Consider the following 14,542-nt stretch of genomic DNA (forward strand, 5'->3'; position numbering starts at 1 on the left):
CCTTTTCCCTCTTCACCAGCCCACCGTGGTATATTTTGAAGTAAGTATTGCTGATACCCTCATGACCAGAAGTGATGTCTCATTTCTCGGCGGGGAGGGGGGAATGCATGAACATGTGGGGTGCAATGATGTCTTTCTATTACCGTCTCAGCTGGTACTTTATACGCAAACTGCAGGGGGCATGTGATCGCGAAGCATGGCAGGGGTTGAGACATTAAGTATTATTATTATTATATAGTTTTCGAGTGCAGGGTTTTGGTCTACGAAGCTCTGGGCCGCTCCGGCTGGCTAACCTCGGGGATCGAAGGCAGAACCGGGGCAGCACCGGGCGTGGCAGCATCAGCGCCCCCAGACGGCAGATGAGCCGGGGCTGGCGCCGCGACAGAGCCGGCGGCAGCACCTTTCTCTTGTCCCATCTTGGACGTCGCCGTCTCGGCCGTGTACATGTCCGGCCTCAGCCGCCGGTTGTCGCGCACGCACGTCACGATGCCCCAGATGGCGACGCCGAGCAGGACGCAGATGAGGATCACCATGCCTACGATCAGCCCGATGGTGCTGCCCGACAGGCCGTTCCCATCACCGTCGGAGCCGGAACCGCCCGAGCCACTGCGGCCGTTCTTGTTGTACGAGCAGTCGTACGAGGAGGAAAGATACACGCCCTCCTCCCAGCAGCGGCTGTGCGTGGACTCGGGTATGTTCGCGCCGTAGCTCGGGAAGGCGACGATGTCGCCCTTCGTACTAGTCGCGCCGAACTTGACGGGCGCCACGGCCATTTCTTTCGAGGCCATGTCGAAGACGAGGTAGCTGTGCTTCAGGAAGGGCGCCCCGATCGTAAAGTCTGGGTCGCGGTACGTGCGGGAGGTGGAGTTTTGGACGCCGAACAGGCAGGCTGGGGCAGCCTTGTCCTTGTGCTTGTACATGTCATAGCCGTCGTCATAGTAATAGTCGTCGTTGTAGTCGTGGTAGTACCTCTTGGTCCAATTGTCCATCGGCAGTACCAGGTCGGACAAGGAGACGGTGACGCTGGGCCCGACATAGCTTGAGAACTGAACCCCGACCCGTCCCTTCACATTATCACGCTGCGAACAGGGAATCGTGGCTACCAGGTAGTCTGGATCGTAGGCCGCGCCTGCCATTGCCCACAGCTTCTCAGCGAGGTCTTGGGGCAGGGTGGAGACGGTCAAGGTAGGGTCGATGGTCACCAGGGGCAGCGCAGTCTGGTTCTGGACGGGCTCGAGCGTGCCGTCGTTGGTCGCGCTGGTGTTGAAGGAAGCAATCTTGGCGCTGAAGGCGTTGGTCGTGGTGTAGACACCGCTACTGCTCGTTTCCTGTTGCGTAAGGGTAAACCGTACGAGCGGCGCCTCGAAGGCCGACTTGTCCACGGCGCCAAGCAGCAGATTGCCCGTGGTGCCATCCTTGTTGTCCAGCCACATACTGAAGGCCTTGGAGTTGATCTTGCCGTCGGCCAGAAGGCGGTCCACGAAGGTAGGGGCATTGGAGTCGGAATAGGAGTGGTAGTACGAAGTGTTGAAGCCTAGGGACAGCCTGCCCGTAGTAGAGTCGGACGTTGTGGCGAGGCCGAGGGTCAGGTTCCCGACTTCGATCCCGCCGGGCAAGCCTACAGAGTCACGCACGCTCGTTCCACGTGCCCGGCTCCCGTCGAGATAGGTTACACTGAAAGTCTTGTTGCTGTAGCTGTAGCTGGAGGCCTTCTCCACCACCAAGGTGGAACTCTCGTTGGCCTTGAAGGCGTTGACAAGGCATTCCTCCCTTTCCTCTTTGTAGTATTTCGAGGAGTACTTGGAACAGGGAGCGGCGTCGCGAACCCACGAGTAGGAGTCCGAGAGGGACAATGCCAAAGGCATATTCTGCGGCGGCGTGCCGACTGTCACGTTCACGACGTAGGTCGCCGCCTCCGGGTTGGACAACTTGACTGCGGCATCCCGATCCTCCAAGGCGGACCGGCGTTGGACAGAGACAGGCTGTGGTGTCTGGCGCTCGAAGGGGAAAAGCAACTGGGTATGCGCTCCGGTGGTAAGGGCAGCGATGACCATGGCCATCAAACGAGTGGACGTCTTCATTGTGGAGTTGGAAGACAGGGTGATAGGCAGATGGTAGGGGAAGCTCTGTCTATATATCTATAAATAGAAGAGCACAAAAGCGAAGGACTCGGATGCTATAGTAGCATGATCGGCAGTGGCGCAACCCAAGGAGAGCGAGAGCCGTCTAGCCAGCAATTGTTGGAAAGAGAAGCAAGCTACTTAAGTAAGAAAACGAAAAGTAGCCAGCGGTCAGCATCGTGAGCGACCCCGTCGAGCTTGCGGGCCGCGGCACAGCAAGCGGCACAGCAAGGAGTCGACTCATCTCACATCGTCTCACAAGTCGCAGGTTTTTTGCAGTCCAAAATGGCCAAGACCCGTCTAAGCGACATTGGCAGATTGGCGTCGGGCCTGGGTTGGGTTAGTTGCTCCGGCCTGCCTGCTTTGGGACTGGCAACCCACCAACCCCTGCGGTTAGCGGCAGTCTAGGCTTTAGGCTTTAGGCTCCTGTCCAGGCACCAGCAGGCACCAGGGGATCCAGGGCGGCTAGTTTTGGTTGCTATTCTTATTCTTTAGTGGACTGGCTCGGCCCGTTAGGTCAAGATGTAATGCTCGTCTTTGCGATACGGCCACCACGTGTCGCTAGAGATCTTTCGCGTGTCCCATCGCTCAATCACACATCCAGGGTAGTCCACTGAGTAATTCCGCAGAGGCAGCATCGCCGACCCCTTGGCCCATTTCGGAAGAGCGAACGACGTCCACTTCCACTCGTCCTCCGCGTCCAGGCTTCCCAGCTGGTGGTAGGCCACGATGTTGAGCCATGTCCGACCCCGACCCCCGGGCGGCTGTTCCTTGGCCACCTCGCTCGCTTCCGTGTCGTCGCTTTCCGAGTCGCCCTCCGGCTGGCTGAGGCTGAAGTCCGTGAGACACATGGGACAGAACGCCCGGTCATAGTCCACCGTCGTCATGGTCGACCCCGCGAGCTCTTTCCTGCTGACAGCCAGCCCGGGGACGCGGAAGGACATGCCTGGCAGCTCGGCCCCGATGTGAGTCCCATAGTGCCCGCATATGAAATGAGGCGTGTGGTCCAAGTACCCTCGCACCGTCGGTGCGTCGGTGCCATTGTACACCAGCTCGTGGGAGATGGCAAGAAACAGCTGCTCGTCGATGAGACGGACCCGGGTCGTCTGGCGCCAGAACGGCTTGCACGGCGCGCGCTTCACGACGCCCTTGGGGTCGGCCGTCACGTGCAACAGCTCGGGGAACTGGCCGTAGTCGAAGAGCAGGTCGTTCCTTAGGAGGCGGGCATGGTAGTGTCGAAGCTGGAAGTGCGGGTTGAAGCTCGTGTGTTCTGTTTTGACGCAGCACAAGGCAATGTTGCGATAGAAGAAGCGGCCCCAGGCTGACGACGGCGCTGAGGAAGAAAAGACCTTGGCCAACTCCCGCCCCGGGTCGCAGGCATGCAGCACCTTGCACGTATGGCAGTAGACAAAGCGGTTCTGCAAGTCTCGCTCCAATAACAAGAGCAACTCGGGCTTTTGCACTACCAGCGTCTCGAGTCTATGCTCGAGCAGTTCGAATGCGGCGTGGCAGGTCAAAGCCAAACAGAGGATGGCCTCGGCAGGGAGGTTTTCGACAGCGAGTAGGAATATGTCAACCGGCAGGTTCAGCAGCGGTGACTCGAGCTGGAGAGACAGCTTCTTGTTGCGGAACCATCCGCGTTTGGCATAGTTGATCACCATGGTAGACAAGTAGATATCATGGAGTTGCAAGGCTGGCCCGAAAACCAAGCAGAAGACAGCGAAGCTGCCTCCTTAAAGGCAAAGGACCAACAGGAGTCGTGCTTTAATGACTGCCACACTTCTTTTGAGACTGTGCGATGCCGGGGTTTTTTGGATTGGGGCTTTTTGAGTCAATCGTGTCACTTGAGAGCATGGCATGGCATGGCATGAACTATGCGGGTTTATATTGTAAAGCCACAGCCATGGGCTTCTCAGCCCCAGTTGATGGTTACCCGGCTGTCTCAAGCTGATGGTTGATGTCCTGAGATAGAGTGGTTGTCTTAGCTCTCCGCTGGGACCGTCCAACAATTCATCTGGAAGCTGGCGACGCTTTGACGAGGCATATTAAAAGTACTCTGATTGTAAGATTGTAAGATCAAGACTCTGCAGGTAGTGTATGATTGTCTGTGCATGTCCTGTTTACCGAACGCCAACCCAGCGGGCTTTGCATCACGCGATAGGAAAGAGCATAGACTGGCCCTTACTATTGTGTGTGATCGGAGGTAATGGTGTTGCCATATTGAGTAGCTGTCGAAGCTGCCGAAGGTGTAGCACTGACATGACTTGAGAAACTTCGAGGGCTACGGGGTTGAGCGACTCTATGCTCAAGTAAGTATCAACGGGCCCCCGTCGTGCTGCCATTTCTTCCGCGATTGCTGACGCGTCTCGCGTTGTTGCGCGGGCGGTCGAACTGAATTGCTGGCCATACGGCAATAACAAATAAGTAGCAGACACACGAGAGTAAGACCACGCCGTTATTTGCTCCGCTGCGCATGCAGGGACGAAAGCTATTACGAGTGTGATATTGGTCTATGCTGAGACATCAACAATAAGGGGGCGATGCTGTATGAAGACTGCGCTTTACTGGGCAGATATGCCACGGGCAACGGGGAACTTGATCATCTCGTAATGATGTCCTCCAACGGAACTCAAGTCGTTGCCCGCGAAAGGAAAGTGATGGTGCAAATCCCCTGCCCCTATTGGCTTGCCCACATCAACCCGAACCGTATATTTGCTTTTGATACGGGCTCAGTAAACCCCCTTCATTTCGGCACCCTCGCCGCCCATAACACTTGTCGGGCGAACACCCGTTCAGACGAGTCTGAGAGCACTTGCAGGAAATGCAGGTTGCCATCAATGGCTGTTTGTCTCTCGTATAAACCCACAGATCTGGAACATTGCCTGTAGATCACAACAATGTTGTGATTTTGTCGTAACCGCCGCAGCGCCGTAGAGAGGGTTGTGGCTCGATGAGCAGCTGAGGCGAGCATAGGTCATCTAGGGAAACCATAATGGGACCAGGAGTATAAAGATGTATCAACAGCCGTAGCATGCAGTCAACGTGTTTTCATCATCAACCCCATCACCAACACCCCAATCTTCCTTAGCAACTTCAACCAGCCCCAGCTACCTCTGGATCCCTAAAAGCACCAGCTTTTTCCATTCGCTTAGATTCTCACTTACCTCCGCCCTTTAAACCACCCAACACAAACCAAGATGCAGCTGAACCGAGCAACTGTCTTGGCCATCTTGGTCACGCTGTCCATGGCGGCACCCAGCTCCAAGGACAAGCACGACAAGCACGACAAGGACCACAAGGATGACGGCGCCGTCGCCGTAGTTCCTGGTGGTGGCTACCCCTCGCCTGCTGTAAGTTGTCTCCGGTTATGAGGCCCCTTCTATTTTCTTTTCGCATGGAAAGGGTGGATGTATGTATGTACGAATTCCTACATGAAACTGACAAACCCTCTGCAATAGCCGTCGTACGGAACTAGCTGGCCTGCAGCCGGCGGTAGCAGCTCTCTTGACCCCAAGCCCGTAAGTGATAAGAAGGATAAGGATCACAAGAAAGGCGACAAGAAGGACAAAGACCACAAAAAGGACGACAAGAAGGACAAAGACCCCAAGTACGAAGGCGACGCCGCCTATGGCTACCCGGTCAGTGCCCGAAGCAGCGACGACTCCGACTCCAAGGACAAGGACTCGAAGCACAACAAGGACCACAAGGGCACCGAGAACGTCGACCACGGCTATGGCTACCCAGCCGCTGGTGGCGACAACGGTTACGGCAGCTACCCGGCCGGCGGCAGCCCCAGCCACGACGAGGAGCCCGCTTGCAAGGACAAAAAGAAGCACGGCAAGTCCATGAAGCATGGCAAGCGCAGTAGCCACAAGGACAAGTGCTAAACGCCAGGCGTCACTGGTCCGGCTGCTCCAAGCCGAAGCATCGCTCAGAGGAGGGGGAGTGTATTACTTTATGCCTTGCCATTATATGGTACGAGTCTCAGGCCCATGGCCAACCACTTTGCTTGATCACGAGAAATAGATGCATAAGTTACTGAGCAAGGGTTTTGTTGGATGGCTTGATGAGAACAAGCCTGAGAGAGTGGATATGTAGCATATTTTGAGAAAGGGGTTTTGGCGTCTTGTCTTGATTTCGACCACACAAATATTACTAGCACTTACCAATTTTGTCTTATCTTCGATTTACCTATGATCAGATCTTAGTTGACTCGCTTGTCCTTGCATCTTTGAAGTCGTTGATTGGGTAATAGCAAAATAGTGTCCAACTCCAAATCTATTGTCTCATTTTCATTTAGTCATCCTGATGAAGTCATAACATCATGTACGTAACAAATCATAACAAAACATCGTCAGAAGTCATCTCCCTTAGCTTTTCTTCCCCCTTTTCTTTCCCCCTTTTCCTTTCCCCAAAACTTGTACCAGTATCACTACTGCACAGGGGGCAATACAAGCCCCTCATCCCCGCTGACCTCCACGACGCCCTCCTCGCCCTGGTACGAGTACCGCACGTGCAGGACCTTCTCGACCGCGGGCGCCGGGTCCCAGAACCCGAGCAGGTTGCTCTTCTCGAGCCCGGCGGGGATGTGCAGCCGGCCGTCGCTCACCAGGGACGCGACTGCGACCGTGGTGTCGGCCACCTCCTCGGAGCCCCACGCGTTGCTGTGGCGGGACTTCTTCCCCGGCGGCGCGGCAACCTTGACGCCGTACTTGGCGCTCAGTATCACGAGGCCGCCGCCGCGCGTGTTTTGCTCGGCGGTCTGGCGCTTCTGCACGTTGTCCGCGAGCAGGAACGTGACCTCGTCGGCCTCGGCCTGGCGCTGCTGCACCGTGGCCACCCGCCGCGCCTCGCGCGCCTTCGCGGCCGTGGCGCGGTTATGCTGGCGGAGGAGCTCCCATGCCGTCAGGGTCGCGAACGGCACGACGGCGCTCCAAAACAGTGCGACGCGGGCGCGGAGGAGGGCGACGCTGGCGGGGCAGACGAGGAAGGGCAGCCGGATGGTCTGGCCGCCCAATCGCGACCAGCACAGGGAGAAATGGAGGTTGTGTGCGCTCAGGCCTATCTCGAAGCCGAAGGCGGAGAACCGTCCCGTGGTCCGCAGGCACCGCAGCGTGAGCACACTGGCCCAGATCGTCGTCCACGAGACTCCGGCCTCCATGCGGATGCGACGGCCGAAGCTGGTCTTCTCATTCTCCTTGGGAGGCGGGGAAGATTCATCGTCCGTCTTGATCATAAGTTTCCCAAGCAGGCGGCGGGGCCAGCTCAGCAGTGCACCCAAGCTGGTGGAAAGCATGGCAGACGAGCCCAAACAGCCAGGCTCCGCATTTGCCGAGACCGTCAACGAGACGTCGCCAAGTTTCGAAGCATTCTCCTTCTTTCTTCCCACCGTCTGTGAAGTCCGGGGGTCCAAGAGGCTTGTGGAACGAGTTGCACACTGCGTTGTGTATGAGAGATCCACTCTCGGAGGCAGGGCCACTGGAAGCACCATGCTGAGGAATCTCCTGTTGACCTCGGAGAACTGAGCGAAGGCATAGCACATCTTGTCTGGCTTGGCGATCCAATCTCCACTCTCGACCCTGAACTGCAAAAAGCCGCCTGCTGTAGGCCTTTGCACGAGAGCCGACAGACGAGGAAATCTTCCCTGCCAGATGGGGGCTTTCGTAGCTACCTGGATGATGCTCTGCTTCGGGTCCATGGGCAAAGCCACACAGTGAGTGACGCGAAGTCCAACTGCCGGCAGTGGGATGATATCGGACTCCAGCTCGATGATAGGGCGACTGGACTGTCCAGGTCTCGTCGGCGGCAGGCTATGCTGCAAGGTAAGCGTAACCAGGGGCTGGACCTGACCATCACGCAGCCTCGCGGTGTGGTCTCTGGGTATATAACCGGGTAAGCAGGGCTGGTATCGGTCGATCAAAGCAGCAGTGGGCACATCTGCCAGGTCCTGCATAAACCCGTAGATGCTGCTGGTAACCGTCACCGTAGTGGGCCGGTTTTGCACAGCTGGGGGGTCAGGGCGATCAAAGCGAATAGGGTGATCCTCATCCTCCCCATCATCAGAGTCCTTCTCCAGCTCTTCGCCATTAAGGACAATGCGCGGGTCCCCGTCGAGGAGATGGTGGGGCGTATAAAGCAAAAACATCATGTCAAGTGTGTTTCCAAGCCCAGGGACAGCCACGGAGAAGGAGTGGCTTGTAAGGAAATCAACCGGCTTCAGCATGGAGAGAGAAGGTTCTGAGCCAGCCCGGAGACAGCGGAACATGTCTTCGGCATCAATGCGCATGGCAAGATCGAAGGTACCCATGCTGCGGTCCAAATCCAGACGAGGGCGGTTGGCGGTAGCCTCGAGAATCTGATAAGCGGAAACGAAGAGCGGCAGATCGCTGTCATCGTCGGGCGCTCCCAGGCAGTCACGCTCGTAAATCAACCGTCGCTGAGGATCGCTCAGGGTCTCGAAGGCTACCTGAATAAGGGCCCAATAAACCTGGGCAACCTGGCGAGCCTTTGCCGGGTGGACGTCCGGGTGCAGCAGATGGAAGGCGCGGTAATACGCCCGGCGCACCTCGTCCATCGGCGCGTCGGGGGCCAGACAGAGCAGCTCGTAAAAGGTACGGGCCTGCCAGACCCCGCGCAGGGCTGTGGGCACCTGGTCAACGGCGGCCTGCTGTTCTTGTGGCGGCAGCAGCTGCTGCTGTTGCTGATAGACAGACGCGACATCCGACTGGCGGTCCCAAATCGACGAGGCGCCATCGTCGAATCCGAATTCGAACTCCTGCCGGGTGGCGGCAAACTGGTCGGTGAGGGAGAATCGCGACGGTTGCGCATCCGTCATGCCGGATCCATATATCCCCCCGGCCGCGGACGACGGTTGGAGGTAGTTGTTGTCATAATTGGCCCCCGAGCGCCGGCTCGAGGAAACGTGCGACGCAGATTCGCCATGGTCTCTGTGCTTCCGCTCCTTTCTCTCGGATCGCTCCGATCTCTCTCCACGCTCAGATCGTTCGGAGCGTTCTGATCGCTCTCCTCGCTCCTTACGCTCCTTCCGCTCCTTGCGATCTCCTCGCTTTTCTCGCAGCGAATCACCCATGGTCCAATCAGGGCTCCGCTACTGAGCGGTCTACCAGGCGGGCGAGTTTTTATTTGTTTTCGTGTACAAATCGATCGCAACCAATGCGCTTGTCGATTGTTCAAACAGATCAATGAGATGAGCGGGTATGGGCGGGGGTGAGAGAGAAGGTAGGAGGGCCTCTTTAATGCAGAAGCTCAGCCAACCGAGTGAGGCGATGATGCGGTGTGGGCAAGAAAATAAACATATGTACCCCATTTTCCTACATTTTAGCGGACCGGGCGGCGGGATGCCATGGAGGGGGCTGAGAGGCTGGGAAGGCACGGATCAGTATCGTGTTGACGCGTGTGCCAGCCAATGACGCGCTTCGTTCCATATGCAGGGATATGCACATCACGCACGCATCGTGACCAATCAACAGGGTGGGACTGAATAGCCTGACAGCAAAAAGTCTGCCGGGGACGAGAACCCTCACAATTGCTTCATCCGTCGTCTTCCCCCATTGACCGTCGTCAATCTGCTAGATGCGTTGTCAACTATCAAAATAGCGAGCCCCATATGCGGTCGCGCTAGCAGCAGTCCGCGCTACTTGTAGGCATCAGTATAGACGACGCTTTCACCTCCTCCGGCCCCTCCGGTATCGCCGAAAGAAGATGACTGACTCTATAGAATGTCCCGGCCTAGATATTAGCGTGGTCCGCCTTATGCTAGACAACACATGTAATCGTGCAGCAAATACCGGAGGCTTGGGCCTCGGAAACGGAACCCATCAGTGGAAAGTAGACAAGATCTCCAAGCCTCGTGAAGAATCATATAACAATGGAAGAGAAGTATATTTGATATCATAAATAGACAAGCCAACTGGAACCACTCGCAACGGCATAACCCTATTCACAAAACGGCTGGGTTCACCCATGGGGTGGATCTCCAGCATACTCCAAGCTATGTGCAAAGGAAAATAATTATGTACTGTTCCGTGGAAAACCCTATACGTCTTGCCTATCCAAAGTAGCGAGTGGCACATACCCTTCGTCCTTCTTGGGCCCTCTCCGAAGGACGCTGCTGGCGACACCTTGAACCCTGGTCAAGATGCCGTCCAGCCCCCAAGGCCCGCGTCTCTTGATGCCGCCCTTCTCCGCAAGGAGCGCCTCGTCCATCCACCCAGGTCGCTTCCAGAACCGGAGCAGGAGCGAACTGACCACAACGCTGACACTACTGCAAGCCATCGCGGCACCGGCAGCCATGGGGTGAAGATGGAACCCGAGCGGCAGGAAAATGCCCATGGCAAAGGGGAGCCCCACAATGTTGTACATACAGGCCCACAGCAAGTTCATCTTGATACGCATGAAGATCGTGCGAGCGAGATGCAGAGCCGCAGGGATATCCATCAAGTCGTTAGGTCGCATCAGAACAACATCGGCCGCTTCCATGGCGACATCCGTACCACTGGACATGGCGATACCAACGTCGGCCGTGGCAAGAGCTGGGGAATCGTTGATCCCATCACCAACCATAGCGACACATTGGCCTTGGGCTTGAAGTTGGCGCACGATTTCCTGCTTCTGGTCGGGGGACACGCCAGCGTAGACGTCATCCTCGGCGATTCCTACCAGCGAAGCAACCGCCAAAGCAGTAGATCGCTGGTCACCAGTAACGATCGCGGTTCGGATACCCATCCGGTGAAGAACGTCGATGGCCGCTGCAGCGCCCTCCTTGATAGTATCGGCAAGGCACAAGTGCCCAGCATATTTCCCGTCGATGGCGATGAAAATGTTCGTAGTACCGGCAGATGTGGACGCCTTGGACTTGTTTGCCTTGGAGTTGATTTCCTCGGATGCCTCGATGTCGTCATCAGATACTTCCACCTTGTTCTCCCGAAGGAAGCGTACATTACCCACCAGCACCTTGTAGCGGGTCCGCTGACCGCTGGTGGCCGGCTCGACAGTGGCGCTGATGCCTCTACCAACTGCCGCTTCAAAGTCGCCAATGCTGCCGTCAATGGCGCTTTCCATGTCGATACCGATTTCGTTTCGCGCAGCCGCGAGCACGGCTTTACCAACAGGATGTTCACTTCCCATCTCAGCAAGGCCGACAATCGTCCACCAGAGGCGTCGGCGCCAGTCGTTGCCTTGCCAAAGGGAAGTCAGCTTGGCAGTGGCGACACTCATCTTACCGTAAGTAATGGTGCCCGTCTTGTCGAGAACTACCTGCGTGATTTTGGTAGTAGTCTCGAGAGCAGCGCCGCCTTTGACCAAGATACCGTTCTCTGCGCCAACTCCAGTTCCAACCATGACTGCCGTGGGTGTGGCCAGGCCCAGTGCACAGGGGCAGGCGAAAACAATGACAGATATGCACAGCTTAACGCAAACAAATAGTCGGCCTCCGCTCTGCTCTTGTAGGAAGATCTTTGGAGGGTTCGTGAGAACATGACTCAAAACCATCCACACGATAAAGGTCAACAGACCGAGGATGAGAATAGTGGGAATGAAGTAACCTGCAAGTGTATCTGCAAGCCTCTGGATCGGCGCTCTTGTAGTTTGGGCGTCCTGCACAAGCTTGACGATCTGGCTGAGCTGAGTATCGCGACCAGCCCGCGTGACTCGGAAGTCGACACGTCCATGGCCGTTGACCGTTCCACCGATAAGATGACTTCCTTTCTTCTTGTTAACGGGAATGGCTTCGCCGGTTACCATGCTCTCATCAACGTAGGTTTCCCCACGGACGATCAGGCCATCGGCAGGAATCTTGTCACCAGGTCGTATGACAACAACATCGCCAACCTGAATGAGCTCAGTGGGAATGACCTTCTCCTCCGCTGCATTGCCGTCCACAATGGGAGTTTTGGGCGCCCCTGAAGCTTGCACGTTGTCCCACCCTTCAGCCGCCTTCTCAGCAGCAATAGGATCCGCGTAAATGGTAGCCATGGAAGGAGCAAGTGACATAAGCCGTGAAAGAGCTTTGGATGTCTGTCCCTTTGCGTTGTTCTCAAGATATCGACCAAGAGTGATGAAAGTAATGAGCATTGTGCTCGTGTCGAAGATAGTGCTCGGACGGCTGTGGGGAGCAAACATAAAGGAGACGCACATTGCCATTACACTGAAAAAGAATGCCGACGAGGTACCTAGCACGACTAGAACGTCCATCGTGGGAGAACCATGCTTAATAGACTTCCAAGCCGAAACGTAGAAACGCTTTCCAATGCCGAACTGAATTGGTATCGTGAGACCCAGGCAAATGATGTCGCCAAGGAACAAGCCATTCAGAAGTTGTAGGCCGCCGAAATCAAGTGCAGGTATCATCATGGGGAAGATCATATTAATGAAGAAGACAGGAATGGCGAAAGTAAGGGAAACCTTGAATGCTCGGCGCCATTCTTGGATCTCACGAGTTTTAGCCAAAGACTCGAGTTGAGCGTTGTTATCATCGCTGTCGGCAACCAGTGCATTATATCCCGATTGTTCCACGGTATCAACGATTTGTCTCAGTCCAGTCACAGTGGGCTGGTGCGTGACTGTGAGACGAGAAGTGGCAAGACTCAGGCGTGCCGTGTTTACGCCGGGAAGTGCCAACAAGGATTCTTCGATCCCTTTAGCAGCAGCGGCGTCTGGACTGCCATAGACCTTGAATTGGGCAGTGGATGAGCTGCCGCTGTGGTCACCGGTATCAAAAACCGTGGACAAAACTGTTGCCCCGAAACCGCGATCTTCGATAATCTCTGCGATCTTCTCAGCAGATAGCTTCGATGGAACGTGAGTAATAACCGCCCGTTCGGCGAGCAGGCTGATATTGAACCTGAGGACACCGTCGACTCCGCTGAATCCGCCCTCCACCGCTGATGTACAGGCACCACATGTCATGCCCTCGATGGCAATGGTGGTCGTGGCAGACGACGGCCGTTTTACTTCGCCGTCCGAGTCCAAGCTTCTTGTTGGCTTCTGTTCTTCGCTGTCGATCAGGGTCGCCCCGAAGCCTCGGTCCTCAATGATTTCAACAATCTTTTCGGCGGGCAGGAGAGTCGCATCGTGTTCGATTACAGCTCTTTCGGACAACAACGAGATGCTGAAGTGCTTGACGCCAGTGACATCAGCAAAGCCGCCCTCGACGGCGGACGTGCAGGCACCACATGTCATACCCTCCACAGCTATCGTCGTCACTGTTGTGGTCGGCTCATCGTCATCGGCGTCGAACAGTTTGTCGAATGGCCTGAAGGCGGGCGAAGGCAGGTCGGTCGAAAGAACCTCGGCTTCGAAGCCACGGTCCTCAATAATCTCGGATATGTCTTCGGCCGAGATGCGCTCGGGGTCGTGCATCACTACCGCCCTTTCCATGACCAGACTGACGGACACATTTCCCACGCCATCGACGCCCTTGAAGCCAGCTTCAACAGCGGAGGTGCAAGCACCACATCTTCGAGCTGTCAGTAAGTCCCCATTGAAAACGCGCATATATGCGCAATGCTACTCACGTCATTCCACCGACTCTCAGAGTCGTAGTCGCCCAGGAGGCTGTCTTGGGCGTTTGTAAAGATGACTGCATCGGGCCCTTCGGCGGGACCATGATATGTGTGGGAGCCATGGCGCAGATTGCTGGAAGAATGCGCGTATCAATTGGGTAGTTAGCGACAAGGTCACGGTATTAAATAGAAAAAGGTCGCAGGTCGACTATAATGAGGCCGGCATGGTATAATCTCTTGAAGGGACGCAATAACAAGCGGTTGGGTATAGGGACTTGGCTGAGTCGATCATCAGAAGTCCAGCTCCGGGGGAAAAGCAGGCGCAAGAGGATAAATGAAAGGATGGCTATGATCAGCTTATGTAGGGTTGCTGACCAAGGAGAGAAATGGATGTTGGTTTTTGGCGGGATGCGATTATGTAGGAGTTTCCGTCAGCAGCCACGCAGCCTCGGGGGGAAGAAGACCCTTGCGAAAATGCAAGCTCAACTTTGTTCAACTTTGAATCTCTTCTCGAATACTCCGTATTTGGCGGACCGTGCGGATACTACGGAGTATTTGCTGGAACAATGAACCAGGATCGTCCACGGAACCAGGACCAGGGTCTTTAATGCACCCCCGTAGACACAGCGTATTGCGTAGTGGCGGTCCTGTCCTCCGTCCTGAGGCTCCGTCAAGTCGCTGAATGCGAGATAAAGATTCTTGGATCTTTGAATCGCCACAGTGACATTGACCTGTGTGTGTGTGTATGGGTGCGTTGATTTGCGAGCAATATTTCGGTACGATTATGAATAAGATTGATGCCCATAAAAGCAATCAAAGCTTCTTTATTATTCCTGCGCGGTCCAAGACACCTCTGGCCTTTGTCTCTGTCCTGGGAAACGAGGGGGCTCGTGTTCACTC

At 55.8% G+C, this 14,542-nt stretch overlaps 5 protein-coding genes across 5 annotated transcripts; 1 reads left to right on the top strand and 4 right to left on the bottom strand.

The window, feature by feature from the left end:
- Positions 1-260: 260 nt before the first annotated feature.
- PG998_007266 (uncharacterized protein) lies at positions 261-2,081 on the bottom strand (the record flags this gene model as incomplete). Its single annotated transcript, XM_066874082.1, has 1 exon — positions 261-2,081. The coding sequence occupies one exon, from the start codon at positions 2,079-2,081 to the stop codon at positions 261-263; it is 1,821 nt and encodes a 606-aa protein (XP_066730027.1).
- Positions 2,082-2,632: 551 nt separating this feature from the next.
- On the bottom strand, positions 2,633-3,781 carry PG998_007267 (uncharacterized protein; the record flags this gene model as incomplete). The annotated part of the gene is made up of 1 exon (XM_066874083.1): positions 2,633-3,781. The coding sequence occupies one exon, from the start codon at positions 3,779-3,781 to the stop codon at positions 2,633-2,635; it is 1,149 nt and encodes a 382-aa protein (XP_066730028.1).
- Positions 3,782-5,317: 1,536 nt separating this feature from the next.
- Positions 5,318-6,007, top strand: PG998_007268 (uncharacterized protein; the record flags this gene model as incomplete). Its single annotated transcript, XM_066874084.1, has 2 exons — positions 5,318-5,470; positions 5,579-6,007. 2 exons carry the CDS (start codon positions 5,318-5,320, stop codon positions 6,005-6,007), a joined length of 582 nt encoding a protein of 193 aa, XP_066730029.1.
- A 545-nt stretch (positions 6,008-6,552) lies between these two features.
- Positions 6,553-9,210, bottom strand: PG998_007269 (uncharacterized protein; the record flags this gene model as incomplete). Its single annotated transcript, XM_066874085.1, has 1 exon — positions 6,553-9,210. One exon carries the CDS (start codon positions 9,208-9,210, stop codon positions 6,553-6,555), a length of 2,658 nt encoding a protein of 885 aa, XP_066730030.1.
- A 965-nt stretch (positions 9,211-10,175) lies between these two features.
- Positions 10,176-13,764, bottom strand: PG998_007270 (heavy metal translocating P-type ATPase; the record flags this gene model as incomplete). The annotated part of the gene is made up of 2 exons (XM_066874086.1): positions 10,176-13,596; positions 13,655-13,764. The coding sequence occupies 2 exons, from the start codon at positions 13,762-13,764 to the stop codon at positions 10,176-10,178; spliced, it is 3,531 nt and encodes a 1,176-aa protein (XP_066730031.1).
- Between the last annotated feature and the right edge of the window lie 778 nt (positions 13,765-14,542).

Source organism: Apiospora kogelbergensis (assembly GCF_038363985.1).
Source record: "Apiospora kogelbergensis strain CBS 113332 chromosome Unknown utg000005l_segment0_segment0, whole genome shotgun sequence".
In the NCBI taxonomy this organism is placed as follows: domain Eukaryota; kingdom Fungi; phylum Ascomycota; class Sordariomycetes; order Amphisphaeriales; family Apiosporaceae; genus Apiospora; species Apiospora kogelbergensis.